At 36.3% G+C, this 19,399-nt stretch overlaps 1 protein-coding gene across 1 annotated transcript in view; it reads right to left on the reverse strand.

Moving 5' to 3' along the window:
• LOC132699494 (uncharacterized) overlaps positions 1–19,399 on the reverse strand; it is a 321,798-nt gene that overhangs the window by 140,698 nt on the left and 161,701 nt on the right. Inside the window, exon 4 of the mRNA XM_060666244.1 lies at positions 2,185–2,302. Within this exon, the coding sequence (XP_060522227.1) occupies positions 2,185–2,302 (118 nt within the window). The remainder of the gene's footprint in view (positions 1–2,184; positions 2,303–19,399) is intronic.

A 19,399-nucleotide genomic window follows, 5' to 3' on the forward strand; every position in this document is an offset into this window, starting at 1 on the left:
TAATTAGATCTCCGAAATACCAGCATTTTCTCCCACTTTCCTGTTGACTATCTCATTTGCAGCAATTTTTGCTTACAGTTCGCTTCCGAACTATGGTCATTTCACTTGCTTTTATTGCTGCTCGCCTTCTAAATTTCTAAACAATTTGTTTAGCATCCGAGGACTTACTGAGGTAGTTCGTCTTTTAAAATGTCACTAGGTTCGACTACCATCTCCACTTCGTCTTCAAATACTGCGTTGTTTTCCATGTCTTCTTCTAACAGGGGAACATCTGCTTCATTCCACGGTCATCACATTCTAAAGCTTAAAACTACAGTATCAAAAAAGACTGTTGTTGTTTACAAATCGAAGGACTATGTAGAAGACACAAAAATGCAAGAACTATGTTGTTAATCGACAGGCACACAGGATAAAAATGATTATTTTCAAACTTACCGGTAAGATAATAGAGTATAGTTACTTACCCTTCCCCTTTCAACTATCCAGTGAAAACAGCCTCGCAGGGTCAAAGCTCAAGAATCAAGTACATAAATACTTAATCACTGGAAGGATCATAGTCAAATACCACCGTAATATATATTGCAATTTAGATTAAACTCTTAAGAACGATATCTGATCATCTGATTTTAGAATAAAAGCTTCTTATTCGAAAACACCCCGCAGCGTCAATGCTTAATCAAATTTAAAATTTCTACAAATATTCGTTACGGTCCATCTCAGGCAAGAGCTACTTAATGCAGAATAAAAATCTGTTGGGATGGATCTTACCACGGTTCTGCGGAGGTTTGCGGTAAAGGTAGTGTAATATACTTAAAACGTCAAAGCAATAAATGCACCATCGACTAACAGACGGATTTGGGCCTTCGACTACGGATGCGTCGCCTATTTCGATTGGTCGGGTATGGTCTGCTCATAGATATAAGAAAATGACCAATTGCTTTTGATTGGGATTATCCAAGGATGGACATTAACATACAATGCAACAAGATTATTACCGAAAGTTTCGGAATTTAAATTCAGGAAAATTGTGGTCCATAATAGAAAATAATTTTATACCTTCCTGTGTTTAATATTCTTTGGTTTGGTATACTACTTAGTTTAAGTTTATTGGTAATCATTCTTATTTCGTGTGTAATACAGCGTGTGTGTGTTGAAAACACTATTCTATTGACTTGACGAAAATTGACATTGACGAAAATTCCAACATCAACTGTATGGAAAATTGTGAATAATCCCATTTCAGCGAGGAAAGAAAAAAGCGATGCTGACATTTTCTCGAGTGTAGATGAAAGTGATGAAGATATAATACGGCGTAAAATTTACCAATTATACGAGGAACAAAGCGTGTCTGCATTAGATATCTTAATTAGAAGGCTTGAAAAAGATGAAACCGATGTTAATGGCAGAACTACCTTATGGAAGTGTATTCAACACATGGGTTTTAGATGAAAAAAAAATCACAAAAGCCAAGTTTTAATGGAATATTTAGAATATTTAGAAAAAATTACGATTTACAGAGAAGAACAAAGGCCAATTATTTACTTGGATGAAACCTGGTTCGACACTTACGGTACCCCGGAAAAGGGTTGGGCTGACTCAACTGATAAGTGTATAACAAACGCGCCATCAAAAAACGGTAAAAGAATAACTATTTTGCATGCTGGCTCTAAAGATGGTTGGATTCCAAATGGACTTTCTCTGCCTGCGAAAAATATTAAAGATTCTTCTCTCTCTCTTCAACTCCAATGACCTCATACTCATACTTATAGAAACCGAAGTTTTTAACATCCCTCCACAAAGTCGGGCTAAACATATAGAAACATATAGAAAAAGCAGAACAATCGTATATCCATATTGCAAATAATATCGAACAAATAATAATTAGAACAGGATATATTATGTGAATCATTTTAAGTAATTTAGGTTGGTAATAAAAATAATTTGTAATTTTCTTTTAGATTTAAACATAAATACATACATAAATAAATAAATATTGTTTAGTATCTTTCCTAACAAAACCCAAAATAATTGATATATCATAAATTCCAAGCAAAGTACGGACCTGTTCGGCCATATTTCATTCTTACAGCTTGTCCGGGTCTTTCCTTAATTCGTATCAGTTAGTCACTTTCTTGTATCTACGAACAGACCTTACTTTCGGTACATAATGGGTGCGCTTCTTACCTCTCTTGCGAATGTAGACTCATGACCGGTTTCGGGAACACGCCATCGGCGAGACATTGGACCTTGATGTAGCCGTCGTCGGCCCTTACACGCTTCAACTCGAAAAATTTCTCGGAAACTGAAACGAAAATTATCGTATCACGATACGGTACTCATTTTTATCGTCTGTCAAAGCTTTATGTGGATGCAGGTTTCGAGGTTATTTAAAACGAAACACGTCAGATTTACGATACCGTATCGAATATGGCCGTATAGATTTTAGATTTCAATAAATAACGGACGGCAACGCCGTCTAGGAATAAGTAATATCGCATGTTGGGATCTAGTAAACGTTTCGCGATATTCCATAAACCCGTCCAGGAATAAAAATGAATGGCGTGCACTTCAATGCTACGTCGGCCGGAATCCCGACCTCATCACGCGAGCCCCTGTGCAATAATTATTAACGAACGCTATTATTGTTATTACGTGTTTTACAAATAAATTCGAAGCGGTAATGGGTTTATTAGGCCGTTGAAAGTTTGTAAGTGCTAAGCGCGCGGTTGGAAGGGGAACTATCGATCAATAGTCCGGCCCTTTGTTCGGCCGCCAGTCGCACCGATTAAGAAGGTCAAAGAAAAACTTAATGACGGGTTTTCGGAACGAATTACAAATTATTAACACTTTATTACTTACAAGTCGATAAGGTAACCACAGAGCAGCTTAAGGTTAGACATTATTATTAATCTTTCAAGAAACTCGGATGACGGTTTCTTACATTGTTTGTTTATAGATTATAGATGTTTATAGATGTTTGTTTATAGATTTCTATAGATTCTAGAAATTTGATGTCCGGTTCAATGTATTCTTTGCGTATATACATGGAATGTTGGTGCCTCAAACAGAATTTTGTATTTGACGGATCGAAGAATTTACGATATTTTTGAAGAAGTAATTTTGGAGTTATATTTCTTAAGAACTTTTGATATGTGATATTTCGAATATAAAGAAGGACAACAGTGACAAGCGCTTTGGGATTCGTTGTCTCTGGAAGGTTGTGGAAATTATGAGAAGTGTTTTACTGGTCTGTAAACAAGATATTTGATAACCAATGTTTTTTGAGCTGGATATGGATGTGACAATGCATAAAGGTATCGATCTGAGTGCGTAGGTTTTTTGTAAACACAATGATCCCATGCTAGGATTTTCTATTGATAAGAATATCTAAGACTGGTTATTAGTTTCCAATTCAATGGTAAAACGTACGTTAGGGTATATAGAGTTTAAATGTCGAAGAAAATCAACTAGGGATTCTTGGCCATAAGGTCAAATAACTGAAGTATCATCAATTTAACCTTTCCATAATTTTGGTTGCAAATGGAAGATGTCGGCTTACCTTAATTAATTATGGTAATAATGGACAACCCACAGCTGTTCCCAAAGGTTATTCAAAAATTAGACCGTGTTCCAGAGAAGCAATTTTGAAAGATAAGAAGGTTTGGCTCTAGATTATCTGTTTCTTTATTGAAATTAATCAGAATACCTTGCGGAGATCTAATGTGATTTTTTAATTGTTCAGTGAAATAGAAATGGAGCTAGGTACGCAACTATCATTTATAGTATTTTCATATAGCAGTTAGATATTTTGCTAGTGAATATGTTGGAAACCAATGGTGCTGACAATAGACCGAAGGGGTAATCCTGGTTAGTGAATCTTAGAGAGTCCGGAGACGAGGAATTTGAACTTCACGAGGGGTGATAGCCCTTTTCAGGGATTCTGATAGAGGAGAAGCTTTTATAACAGATTTAAAGTTGCATTCCATAGAGGACATAGGATTGTTTTTAAGTTGACGATAGGACCCGTCTACAAGAATATCTTGAATTTTTTATCTGCTTTTAGAATTACGATGCCGGGATTTGATTTTAGAGGTATTGGAGGAACGCATTTAGGCTGTGGAATATTAGATTTAGAGAGGTGGATTTTTAAAAGAATTTTGCGGTTTCAAGTCGAATTTCATTATATCTTGGAGATGGCAATTTGTTTAGGATAGATTCGGCATTTGAAATGATTTTCTCATTTGCAAACTCCAGCAACTTGAATTCATCAACGACCAACGCGGGTGGAATTTAGACGATTTGTAAATAACATTATTACTATTTTCGATACGATTTTTGTTCTACGTCATTTTATAGAATATAGTATATTATGCAACAAGTGCAGTAAACGGCATTTAACTCACGAGATTACTTGACACTAGCAGAGCGCAGCGGAGCGAGTGTTTAATAAACGAGTGACTTAAAAATTTTATCAAACGTGTTGCATACTATACTTTTTCTATGACTTTTAGATGTTGGGTTCATTTTCGCAAAAAAAAACACTAACACATTCGCTGACATGACCATTAGAATTGACAAGCGTCAAAATTCAAACCGTGGGAAATATCTCCGAAAACCCCAAACCCGTGCGGTAAAATCCCGGAAATGTCGGAACTGGCTCGGATCCGTGGGAAACGAAACTGAAGTGGTAAAGTAACACTTCCCGCAAGCTAGATCAATTAAACAATTTAACAAGTATATTCAAAAAAATCATACCAATGTGGCTGGTTTTAGATAGAAAAAAATCCAATTCTTTTATTAACCTCAAAATTGCATGAAGCCAATTAAAAGGTAACATTTCACTTACAGCAGGTCATTCGAACAGATGAATTTGCACTACACAACTGTCCCCATACACAAATGTACCGGATGGTGGATTAAAACAATTGGAAAATCAAATTAAATCTGGCCCATTTGATGGACACAAAGTTTAAAACATATGTATCAAAACAAGATGGGCATCGTAACTCTACGAATTGTGAATCAATACAAATGAAATGTTGTCTTGATTGAATCCGGGGACAATCGTCAAATGGCGGGTTTCTTCGCTCGCCCGTCAACAGTCGACTTCTTCCTTTGTTCCGGTTTATCCCGCTTCGGCGATTTATAATTTCCGCTTAATTGGCAACATGGCGCCGGCCCGGGCCAACAATAGGGTATTACAAATCCCGGTCCGGGAGCGGTGCATTCCAGGCGCATTCCGCCACCGACGATATAATTGATGGCACGCATCGCCGAATAATTAAATCGACCATAATCAACACAAATATATGTATGCGGGCTGTCAGTCTACGTAGGATTGATTCCGACTAATTCATCGATTGCCGATTTCGCGCAACCTCTACGTATATGCGCAATCTTATCCGTAATCGCTAACACTATCTACCCTTCCTGTACCCTCTCTCGAACGGCGACCCATCAAACATTAACTACGTCGCTGATTATCTCCGACACTTGTGTTTATTTTTAATCAGGCGGTAACCCCAGATTAACTTGCAGGCGTCGCCCGAACCGGGGGTGGTATTTGGAGAAAACCGTCGCACTCGGAGGCGGCATCGATAAAATCTATCTGATTAAGTTTCATGGCCCAATTCGCGAAATGTTATCCTCCCGGATGCGGGAAGAGGGGGAAAACCCGTCAGCCGAATGTACGGTTAACGTTTCCCTTTGTTTGGTTCGTCTTTGCGGACTTAGTCGCTATAATTGTTGGGATCTGGAGTAAACGAGACTCGCAGATGTGTGCTACGCTTAATCATGTGCAACATCTCTCGATTATTTTCCAGTTGTCGCACTGAACGTTTAGTGTCGGGCAGGTCGTCGACCTCGTGTCGACGCTACGAACTCCGAACCAAAGAGGGACATTAGTCAAATGATCATGTATGGTTCTCCTTTACTTGAAAAAGCGAAGTTTTGCATAACTCGCGGAGTTTTTCATTGAGGCTTCGTCAAAATGGATTGCAGGATCTTACGAATCCAATTCTAAGACATTTGAAACCGTTACTGATAAGACGCTCTTTTTATTTCTCGGTTAACAACGTTTTATTTTTTTAAATATTATTTTACCCATCGAAAAACAAAACTCTCAACCAGGCTCGTTTTGTGGGTATAAAATTCTCAATCTCAAACTCGAAGCTTTATTCAAACTTACAATATGTGTAGGTAGTTTAATTGAGATTAAGTAATAAGACATCTGCTTTTAAAGAACTTAATTTTTAGGCGCTTTTTCAGGGCTTAACTGAAACTGACTCGCATTTGGAGAAGATCACCGACTGAAACCGGTACGATGACTCTGTACACTGACCTTTTTTGATACGTTGTAGAGACCATAACGTTATTCGTGTATAAAATTCTTCAAAAATCTAGTTTCGCATTATTTCGAGAAAGAATTCATTATATCCGTAAGGAAATAGACCAAATCAATAAGACTCGTCTGTCTCTACATCTTGAAATTGCTTCCACCTTGTCCCTATCCGAGTTCGATACCTTTCCAAACATGATTCATAACAAAGCTTTACTTTACTAAATATTTCCGGGCTTTTGAGCCGTGGTCCCGAGATTAAACTCGACGTTTCGTCTACAACTGCGGTAGACATTTTCAAGCCAAGCATCTAACCAAACTCCTTGAACCACTCATAGGGAGGACAGCATCACACATCAAGGACTCGACTCAGTTTATACAGAAGGTCAAAAACATCACATTGTCACCCAAAGACATATTAGTGAGCTTCGATGTTGTTTCTTTGTTCACTATGGTGCCAGTCAAAGAGACTTTGGATTTAATATCTGCACGTTTTCGGAACGATGCCACAGAACTTTTCCGACACTGCTTAACCACCACTTATTTCCAATGGAACAAGGAGTTTTATGAACAAGTTGACGGTGTAGCCATGGGAAGCCCATTAAGCCCGGTCATAGCAAATTTTTTCACGGAAAAGTTTGAACAGCAGGCATTAAATACTGCCCAAAAGAAGCCCAAGTGTTGGTTCCGCTACGTGGACGACACATTTGTAATATGGAGCCACGGCGAAAAGGAGCTTCAAATCTTCTTGGCGCATCTCAATTCCATTAACAATAAAATAAAATTTACCATGGAGACAGAAAAAGACGGCAGGTTGGCATTCTTAGATGTGCAGGTAGAAAGGCGACCAAATGGAAAATTGGGTCATAAAGTTTATCGAAAACCCACTCACACGGAACGTTACCTAAACAAATTATCTAATCACCATCCGAGACAGAAAATGGGGGTAATAAAAACCCTTATGACAAGGGCTAATCGGATTAGCGAACCCAAGTACCTACGTGAAGAGATTAATCACTTGACCGATTCCCTGAAAAATAACGGATATACCACCTCTGAAATACAAAAAGCTATGAAAAATAGAAGATCTAAGACAAGAGATACGACAAAGGAACCTCAAGGGAATGTATCATTTCCTTTTATTAAGAACGTCACAGACAGGATCGGTAAACATTTAGAACGACACAACGTTCGGGTCGTCTTTAAACCAACGACTACAATCAGACAAAGCCTCAGGTCTGCCAAGGATACAAGGGACGCCTTTTCTTCACCAGGGATATACCGCATTCCGTGTTCCTGTGGCTCGGTATATATAGGTACCACAAAGAGAAGCATTGAAACTAGGCTAAAGGAACGTAAAAGGAACTGCCGGCTTGGACACACGGAAAAATCAGCAGTGGCAGAACATGCTTTTTACAAAGGTGACCATCGTATCATGTTCAAAGACACGCAGGTACTGGACAAAACACCACATTTTTATCCACGTCTGTTCAGAGAAGCTATTGAAATTCAAAAACATCAGAATAATTTCAATAGAAAAGAAGAAGGTCTCAATATCAGTAAAACATGGACTCAGGTCATCAACAAAACAACGTGTTTACCAAGCCAAGCTCAGCCCAAGCCCGCCACCGAGGTCACGCCCACTACAGCGCGCTTAAATACGGCAGATCTTCCAGTCAACCAACCAGTCATCGGAGAGCAGTAAGGAAGAACACTTCGACCGTTACCGCATCGCCGCTCTTGAAAATGTCTACCGCAGTTGTAGACGAAACGTCGAGTTTAATCTCGGGACCACGGCTCAAAAGCCCGGAAATATTTAGTAATGTAGTTTCTGGCCGTGAAAGCCTAACATCTTTCAAAAGCTTTACTTTGTTTATTTTCTACCCAAAATCACCACTTGATCAAAAATTTCTTAACATCAACTAGGCTTAAAACTAAGACAAATATACCCATCAGCTGTTGCCGAACACAATCACGAAACCGGACATAAAATTAAAATATTGAGGAAGGTGATGACCTATTATCTAAATATTTGCCTTTTGTTAAAAAAAAACCTTAATCAGTTCCTGATGTAGCAGTAATTTCCAACAAGTCGTTGCAAAAAATTCATACGCTACACTGGTATACAGTGTTTTTGTTGCACTGGGTATGAGACTAATTTTGGATATATTTATTCTCACAATTCATGAAACTATCAATGATTTTGTAAGAATTGCTCTCAATTTTGTTAAAATCTTTATTTTCATTTTAATTTTGAAAAATCGGAAAACAAGAAATAAAATGACATAAATGTTGAAAATATTAGTTTTATTTTGAAAGATTAACAAACATCTAAATGATTGCGAAGATAGTGTAACTTGATACTCATATTTGCTCCTAGAATCTGAAAATTTGTCAGCATATTTTGCACAATTTCTTCATAATTTGGTGCTTTACAAGCTTTATTTTCCCGAACAGTCATAACTTTGATAAAATCTGAGCCTTTCATCATTTGCCGTAACAAATGTTCCACCTTACAACTTTTCCATACTAAGCTTACGAAATTTTCTACAAATGTAATTAAAACAGTTTCCGTCGTTGTCTAACTTAAAATGTAATGGTGGGAGTATGATTTTGTCTCCTCTTACCAATCGCTCTCTTATTACATTGCCTTTACCGACAGTTAAAGAATCTCTCACAGGCCAAACATCTTGATTGCAATGATGTTGCTTTGCTCTACTTTCCCACATCCAAATAAAGCACGGGTATTTCGTGTATCCACTCTGTTGACCGAGTAAAAAATTAACCATTTTCAAATCTACACAAATCGGCCATTGATGTTCCGCGTATTTAATTTTTTCTAAAACTAATTTTACACTTTCATACTCCTCTTTGAGTTTTGTTGAATGGGCATTTCAAACTTCTTTTAGAACTGTCAATGAAAAGTCGCCACTCAGTAGGTTTGTATGCTGTTAAACCCATGTCCAAAAGTAGCTTCGTGATATCTTTACGGTACACCAGACCTTCATCTTCACTAAAACATTGCAATAACTCTTTTTCTCGTGTCCTGTATGTCGCAATTGTCACTTGAGGCTAATAATTCTGATCCTTGTTTTGATAAATAGAGATCACGTATTAAGTCGCTGAGTTCATTTTCGGAAAATAACTTGGGCGTAGATGTTTCACCTTCCCATTCACTTCCACTTGTAGACTGTCCCGATTTCATTATGGTTTCTGAGGGCATTCGAATTACTTTTGAAACGTAAATAGGCCGAGGAGGATTTTCACTGTGTAGTGTAGGACATTTTGTAGACTGTAAATTACATCTACAACGCAAAAGTAACAATCATCGAAATGATATGTAGGCTCCATCCAGATCATGGGAATACCAAAGTCTAATCCAGAACGTTTTCATTTTTTCCATAACCGTAAAGACTCAACGCATAACTTACAAAACTTCATTGTCCATTTTGAAACCGAAATATTCAGTGTAAGCTTGCTTAACAAAGTCCGTAATGTTTCGTTCGCAAATATAACAAAACAAATCAGTACCATATTTACACATTCTTCTTGACGAATTCATATTTTAAAAGACAAGACAAATATATATTTAAATATATATTCAGTAATTGAAACGAAATATTTACTGATAAGAACTTATTTACGTGTAGGTACTTCGTATTATGGAATAACTGAGATCTCAGCTGGGGGGATCGCTGAGAGTACGGATCACGTGATGTTTGCATGCGCGAAAAAGTTGCGCAGAAGCCTAATCATGACTCATGATTTTTATGAATAAAAAGCTGATTATTGTTCAAATTATAAGATTTGTGAAAATCATAAAATCCTTATTGTAGAGCTGTGCTATCTTTAAAGGCGTTTTTAAATCTATTTGACACATCCGACAGAAGTTTTTTTATATTCAAATAAAATTTTATTTGCACTTTTTTTGTATCTCCTACTGGTGATCCTCTAGATAGAGCGTTAAAGTACACGGCAAAATCGTGTAGATATTTAGCTCGTTCTCATTTGAAATTTTCATGACGAAAGAATTCGCACCCGTCTAATTTAAAAGCAAATCCGCCAAAACCGTATCCCTCCGAGTAATGGTTCGCACCCCACGAAAACTTTCGCGGTCGTAACGAAAGACAAACGTATTATATTCCGGGATTAAGTTAAATGAACTCGAACTTGTTTCATAAAATCTGAGACGAATTAAAGTTTCCGCGAGTAGTCAACCGGGCGAAAACGGGTGCCCGACCCAAGTCTCGAATTAACGTTTGAAAGAATTTCATATTGCGCGGAAGTTTTTCCTTTAACGGTAACAAAGAGGGCCGAATATTTCATACGTCTCCGAAAGCGGAAACTTTTTCAGGTGTAATAACTCCGATAGAAGTTGGTGGGTGAAATGTTTCGAATTTTTCCGGGGCAAGTTCGTCCGGAACTATTTAATGGATAAAACTTTCCGATACGAATTCTTTCGGACGGACACTGTTATTATTCTACGCTATCGTACGAGCACCAAAAGACTAAGCGTCTGCTATCCTCCCTATATTCAAATATTTAACGACAACCTTGATGCCAATTGGTCTATTGAGAGAGAGTTTTGTGAAAGATTTCCACAACAATTTTTTTTGAATAAATTGTCGTAGACGTCAGATCGAGGAAACATCCTGTATTTAGAGCAATATTTGGCCACATATCAAGAAAAAATTAGGATTGACAGAGAACAACAACGGCCAATTATTTACTTGGAGGAAACCTGGCTCGACACTTATAATATCCCGGAAAAGGGTTAGGTTGACTCAACTGATAAGTGTAAAACAAACGCGCCATCAAAAAGAGGTAACAGAATAACTATTTTGCATGCTGGCTCTAAAGATGGTTGGATTCCAAATGGACTTTCTCTGGCTGCGAAAAATATTAAACATTCTTCTCTGGATTACCATGAAGACACCAGCCCTGATTTATTTGAAAGTGGGTTTAAAAACCAACTAGTTCCAAACATTCCTCCTAATAGCGTCATTGTAATGGACAACGCAAGTTATCACAGTAGACAGTTGACTAAAACCTCTTCCTCATGTGACACGAAAGCAACAATCCAGAACTACATATATAATGAGATTTATTTTCACGAAGATTATACCAAAAAGCAATTGATTGAGGTTCTACAAAGGAATGCAAAAAATCTAGGGCATACAGTTTTAACCACAGTTTTTACCACTGTATATTTAATCCCATTGAACATGTTTGGCACCAACTGAAATCTGCCATTCGTCGTAACAATGTTTTTCCCCGTGTTAACTCCAATGTCCTCAAACTTATAGAAGCAGAAGTTTTTAACATCTATCCATATTGCAAATAATATAGAATAAATAATAATTAGAACAGGTCATGATAGCGATAGTGATATTGACATATTATGTGAATAATTTTAAGGAATTTAAGCAGGTAATAAAAATAATTTGTAATTTTATTTTAGATTTAAACATAAACACATATATAAATAAATAAATATTGTTTAGTATCTTTCCTAACAAAATCCCAAATAATTAAATTCTAAGCAAAGTCCGGACCTGTTTGGCACGAGTCTTTCCTTAATTCGTATCAGTTAGTCACATTCTTATATCTATGAACAGAAATATCGTTTTTCGAGGACGCTTTGCCGATAAAAAAAAGCTCCATAAGTCAAAACACCATCAAGCTTCTTAATTTGTAATGTCGATCCCGGTATCGTACAAACCCGAAAAAGGACGCTTGTCGTTTCTCCGGATATGGAATAGAATTTCCGGGCAACAAATCGCCGGGTCGCGTCGTGATTCGTGAAATAACATTTCCGAAATGATTTGGTTGTCTTCGGAACGCCCGGAGAAGGCGACACGACCTGAAAGTATATTAGATAATAGAGGAGCCGCGAGGCGGTTATTGGTGCTAGAGCCAGATTGGCCGTCGCGTCGCACCGTCGTCGGTAAAACGGACACTCTAGAAGCGGAGACGTGAGGACGACATCGTAATGTATATTGAAATCCTCGACGTCAGCGGATACCGACGTGAGAACGACTATTGACAAGACATTACGGCAGATATGTGCCAGCGCCGAATGGATTTTCTCAGCTGCCGTTCTATTATCGGAGAAAATGGGGTCGCCGCCGTCGTCGCGAACTTTCGAAATATTTCGCAAAACTCTCTTATACCACCGGAAGGGCGCAAATAATTTTCTTTCTAATGAACTGAGGCGGCTTTTACTTGATGAAAATCCATTTATTCAAATAAATAAGAACTAAAAGTTCAGATGTTCACGAAATTCTATATTTTTACATGACAGCACCGTGTCTTTATCAGATGTCAAGTTTGATAAAGACACTTTCTTATATCTATGAACAGACTATACCTACCATTCATCCACTGCAACGGATTTTTTAAAGTGTTTCGAATACAATGGCGAACACTCCGGACACCTAATGTAAAAATTATATTAATTTTTGTTTGTGCAATTTTTATTTTTAGTATTTAATATTTTGTTAGTGTAAATAGTTTTTAAAATGGTTTTAGTGCAATGGTTTCGAAAGCTTTCCTTAATTCTGGCAAATTTTTTCTTGTTCATGTGAGTTTCATGATAAGAGCATTGGAATATTGATTTTCAACTGATTTTATCGACAAAAGTTACGCCACAATCAATATCCTTATTGAACTGTCAAACCGAAAATGAATTATTTAACACAAGAGGATATTTCATGGCTACTTAAAAGATGTAATGTTTTTAAATTTTCGCTTTTTGGAAAATGTTTAAGATACGAACCCTTTTATTTTCAATAAATAAGAAAGAAATTATATATTTTTACAGGAAAATTGTTTCGACAACATCGTGTCTTTATCAAATGTAATATTTACAAACTACATGCTACTATATATACCGAAAAATGACAATAAACCCTTAATTAATGTTGTTGTGAGAATTTAAGTTCAATAAAGGAAAGGTTAAATCTAATTGATAGTTAAACGTTACATTTCAATGTCTCATTTTGTTAATCTCCATGGCTTCCAATAAATTTAATTTTCTACTTTTTGTGGCTGTATGTAAAATATCAAAATTGCCGTCAAAATTGTGTTTTTCTGTGATTAAGTATGTAACATATTTAGAATCTAGACTATTGTGTTTAAACCCTCTTTTGTGTTCGTTAATGCGTTTCTTGAAGGATCTACCTGTTTGTCCAATATCAATTTTAGGACAAGATCCGCGTTTTAATCTGTAAACAACTGATTCATGAGGTTTTTGAACATTTCGTTTTATTGCTTTTTAAAAAATTTCCTATTGTGTTGTTAGTTCTGATAGCTATTTTTAAACCACATTTTGAAAAAATGTTTTGAAACTTGAAACAGATACGTGGACGTTGTCTTTGCTTGCTTTGTTGGAACGGACAGAAAATTGAATTCTTTTTTAAATTACATTAACCCATAACAAAATCGTATAAAATTCACTATCAAGATTGAACAGCATAACTCTATTAATTTTTAGTACTTAAATATTCCGAAAAAGCAAAACAAAATAGATTTTTCTATTTATACGTAACCTTCACGCACATACATAACAGCTCAAATCACCCTTATACACACAAAATGGCTGCAGGTCACTCTTTTATACGCAGACCTCTTAATACGCTACTCTCAACAGAAAATTACAAAAAAGAACTTACAATCCATCCGTTATCGATAAAATTATAAATAAAAAACAAATCCAGACAACAGTAAACCCTATTTATCCGAAACCTAATAAGGAACACGAACAAATTAAAACAATTACATACATAGGAGAACCTAGTGAAAAAGTTTCAAAACATTTGTCAAAATATGGTTTAAAAATAGCTTACAGTACTAACAACACATTGGAATTTTTTTTAAAAAACAATAAAACGCAATCTCAAAAATCAAGTGTCTACAGATTGAAATGCGGATCTTGTCCTAAAATTTATATTGGACAAACAGGTAAATCCTTCAAGAAACGCATTAACGAACACAAAATTGCGTTTAAAAACAGTAGTCTAAATATGCTACACATTTAAGCCAAGAAAAACACAATCTTGACAATTTTGATATTTTACATACAGCCACAAAAAAAGGAGAAAATTAAATTTATTGGAAGCCATGGAGATTAACAAAATGAGACATTGAAATGTATTGCTTAACAATCAATTAAATTTAAATACCTTCCTTTATTGAACTTAAATTCTCACAACATTATGGTTTTATGGTTATTTTTCGGTATATATAGTACCAGGTAGTTTGTAAATATTACATTTGATAAAGACACGGTGTTGTGTTGTAAAAATATATAATTTCGTGAAAATCTGAACTTTCAGTTCTTATTTATCCTTTCTAATGAGTTTCTTGTTAGGGAGTTCCCCATTTGCCGTGTGCTTTTTCATATCTTCGAGAACGACGCGTTTTGTGTAAACTCTCTCTTTGGTAGATCGTCCTATGGGAGTTGAATTCATTTATGAGTTGTTGCCGAACGGAAGTGAATAAAGATTTATTGCATATTCAGAACGTACGCCGTAACCTTTTTGATTGATAAAATGATCGATAAAAATGCGGACCAAATAATTTATATTTTAATTTACTAGTGAACTACAACCGATCACTCAAACCTACTACCTTTCGGTGCAGCATTAGAACATCCTGCAACAGACTGGCTGACTGGATTAGCAAGAACCAGGTGCACACTGCTAAAAAAACAAGATTGCTTTCGAAAAATCGTCGGTGAGCAGGGCAAGTTCGTAGCAAATAGCGCGAATCACCTTTTTATTTCAAAACGAAGGCGCTTCGCGGATTCTTGTCCTAGAGGGACGCATTGTTTTTTTATCGTGCTCCTGCTGACCCCTATGGAACTTTGGCAAAATCGATGTAATTTGATTGTGAATACACCCTGTATAAAGTGTACTTCACATCTCGTCGAACTTCAAAGTTTTACGGCACACTTTGGTAAATATTAAAATTTGTACTGGTAATTTTTTCAAATATGTTGCGTCCCCTGTATTATAGACGAAACCTTAAACTCTCTCTCGACACAGTTTACGATACTATTCATATCATATTATCACATCTTTAAAAGTTTTTCATGTATCGTCAACAATTCACCCACAAAAGCGGAAATTTCTAGGATCTACTAGATTTTTTTGCCCACAAACGACGTACCCTGTAGATAATTCCAACAATGTTCGAAATAGAGGATATAGCCCTGGATCTCCTTAGTTTCCTGGTATCCGAATTTTTCCGATAGAGTAAGTGGTTTTCAAAAAACTACTTGTATTCTGAAACCATGATAATATTAAATGACGTCATCGCGTCTAGATTGAAGGCGAGAAATATTGATTTTCATTTGGATTATTCAAATATCTCGAACAGTGTATGTGACAGACGAAAACCGTATTTATAAAAATTGTAGCCTTTGATAGGGCCTATCACTCTGGTTGAACGGATTAGCTATTATTTGAAGGACAATTTTCAGGGTCTTTTAGATATTTGTCTATAACTAAAACACCTTGTATATAATCGAAAAAATGCGTGAAACAAAAGTTATAGCGCCGCGTCTCCCACGTATTAAGCATGTAATATTTTTCCGACCGGATGAATGGCTTTGGAGGAAAAGCTGTTTTTCTGGATGCCAAAATAACCACAAAAAAATACTCCGCGTTATTTTGTTGTTCCCAATTTAAGGAGTCTAAATACGGATCCAGACTTCTACTGCTCTCCTAAGTCTGAAGTCGGTAGCTGTAAATTTGAAGTACTTATTATGTTTTTTAATATTGCACGGAATATAGCGAACACCCTGTACAATACTTAAAAACCGTAAATACAAAAGTTTAAGCTGTCTATATGTAAAAGAAACTGACATCTAAAACATAGATTTGATTGATTGCGAATTTTCAATAATAGGGGGACACATTTTTCAGTTTTTTTTTGAATTTGCGGCGCACCCTGCGTATTTCTGAAAAATTGTCAAGAATAAAAGTTTATGGAGTCGTTTCCTCTGCGTCTTGTCTTGTAAACGGTTTTTGAAAAAGGGTCTTTTTTGTAGACCTTTGCACAAGCGATTTTTTTTTAATACTTCCTTACACTCCAGCCCCCCCCCCCCCATTTTCAAAAGTTTCCGTCACTAGGTAAAGCTGCATTTATGTGCCAAATATTAAGTCGATTGCTTCAAATTTCGGACATTTATCGTGTTTCATAGGAATATCCAAAGAACACTCGAAAATCGAAAAAAAAAAGATGGACGCCGAAGTTTGACCGCAGCCGTTTTTACATATCTAATGCACCCCGTGGACTGTTAAAAAAGAGCAAAATTTGGAGCGTGTAGAATAAAGTTATCGTCGAAACACCCTGGAATGCAGAACCGAGAACGGACAGACAAAAAAATTGTTTTTCGACGCTGATCATTTCTGTACCAATGGCGGTCCTTTAGGACCTACCGTTACCGATATCTCGAGTTTAGTGAGGAGCTGAATTTATGGAAGGGAAGGGAAGATGTTCAGGTATAGTAGATCGGAAGGTCTGAATGCAGCGTCTCGGGAAGGAAGAAAGATTCTGCAATGTATGTCTCATATATTTATTTATTTATTTATTTACAACAGCAAGGGGTTAATAAGGCTGATGAATAAAATTTACAATGTCTAATGTACTGCGCATACAAATTATATTAAAAAAATAAGCCTTGTTAAAAAACATATAATATATGTATGATATCACAAAAAAGAAAAAGATATTTAAAGAGAGAAAGGAAGAAAAAAGAGTGATTGATTATAATGTCCAATTTGATTTTGTTGGATAGGAAGTTTTTTCTCTGTAGTTTGGCAGTCTTTTCTTTGGTTAATTTTTTGGAGTCACTTCGTAGTTGGACATTCGGGTCATTTTGAAAGATGTTCGGTTCAGTAATAGATTTGTATCATCTTGTAAGTCTCAATTAGATCTTCACGTAATCTTCTTCCTTTCAAAGTTGTTAAATTCAGCTTTACAAGTCTTTCCTCATAGGAATTATGAGATAAATGGGTTGGAAGTTTTGTTATTCTTCTTTGAACGCGCTTTAATAAAGTAGGGATCCCCTATTGTCTGACAATATTCTAATTTTGGACGAACGAAAGACTTGAAGGACTGAGATGACCGATTATCAAAAACTCCAATCTGAAATATGCTTCTCGATGACCGCATAAGTGTGAAGGAGACAGGACATCCTTTTCTATGATAGTTTCATTTCCTAGCTCTAGTGGAAATCCGAAATAATATACCGAGAAAACTTAGTGTCAAGTTTGGGTTAATGGGAGACGTCGGCAAATAGTCCGGATTTGGACACGCTTCCCAACTTTCGCGTCCGAGCGACAAGCAATTGCAGAACTCCAACACTACCGTTGTTTACCACAGGCATAAGCCCGCCTCTTTTAACTTTTATCGCGAAACTATTAACTCGTTGAAGCCGATTGTCGGAACTTAAATTATATTTCGCACTCCGGAAGTTTGCACTATAATGGAGGAAACTTTAAAAGCGGTAAAATTCCACCCCGGGGCTACAGTCCCAATTATAGTCCGTATTATGTTGCGCCACCCATACACTTCCAAATAAAATTTTACTTCCGGCGAGTAAATCTTTAAGTTTTCGACGCCGTTTCGGCTCGGAATTTCTAAACAGTCTGTGCGGACGTGATAAGTGGGACGGGGGGAGCAGAAGGCGAGATTTCGTTGAATTAAAATTGTTTTTCTCCCAAGATTATGACGATGTTGCGTCTTTAAGGATAACCGTATCCTAGGCGAGGCAATTAGTTTTTAAAGTCTCTATTGACTATCGCAAAATTTGTATTTTCTAAATATTTAACAGTTTCCTACTGGTTTGACGAGCAAAACCGGTAGAATTCCCAATAACACTAAACACTAAGCAATTCCTACAAAAGCCAAACTTATAAAAAATACATTCAAACAAATGGTAGAGATTAATAACTGTTTTAGTAAGCCGAGAACTGTAACCTATAGAATTCCACAGGGTACAGACCTAAGACCCATATTTTTCTTATATACATAAATCATCTACTTAGTATTGATGTTTCCGGTAAAATCATCTCTTTTGCCGATGATACAGTTTTGTTGGTAAAAATTATAAAATTAAAAACATTTAAAAAAAATTAACTATGTGACTTATTGTTGTTAAATTGTAACTTAAGTTTCTAAGTGGCTCTTTATTATAAGTTAAATTAACAGATTCATTAATGTATTGTAACTATATAAAATCGTTTCTTCTTTTTGGTTGAATATTATGTTTTCCTTTTCATATTATATAATATATGGGAAACATAGTTAAATTAATCTGCGTTATATTCAAGGATAGTATTAATTAGATAGGATTAGTATACCTTGAGTATAAGTGTTTTTTGAATTAATATTTAATGTTTACTTTACAGTAAGTTGTATTGTTGTATTATAATGATAATAATAATTATTATAAACAATTTCAGTCTTCTTGTAGTTCCTCATAAAACCTTTCGGGGTCTGCCCGTGATTTGTCTGCTGTGAGCGCGTACACTTGATTGGTTTAGCATTTAGTTGCATGAAGATAATTCTGTCTGAATATGCAGCAACATTGCGTACAGACTTTTCAATTTGTTCGGTGACCATAATGCCCTAACTTTTCAACTTTCCTTTTGTTTGGTATTGCCAGAGTGGTAAAAAGTAGCACACTTCACTCTTGGGCCATCTGCTTTAGTTTATTCTCAGAATGTCAAGATTAAGCCGTCGCATTCCACGTACCTATTCGTTTGTTCACTTTCATCATATCAAGCAGGGGGATTCTTAGCGTCCTCTAATGATCTAACAACTGCCGGGGACCTCAGGCCATGCTTTTTTTGTTTCCTGACATGATAAAAGAGTTTTGGACAAAGGGCTGATAGTATTAAGCACGATCTTCTTTTAAAGAGGCTATATGAACTTGGTTTAGAAACGATTTTTCAATTGGTTCTGGAAGAAGATCATAGAGGAATGCGGACGAAACGGCTGTATTGGCAAATTCCCCTGAAAACCTTCAACACCCTCTGGACAGAATTAACC

The sequence above is a fragment of the Cylas formicarius genome, unplaced genomic scaffold (assembly GCF_029955315.1).
Source record: "Cylas formicarius isolate icCylForm1 unplaced genomic scaffold, icCylForm1.1 PGA_scaffold_3__17_contigs__length_32017465, whole genome shotgun sequence".
Lineage (NCBI taxonomy): Eukaryota > Metazoa > Arthropoda > Insecta > Coleoptera > Brentidae > Cylas > Cylas formicarius.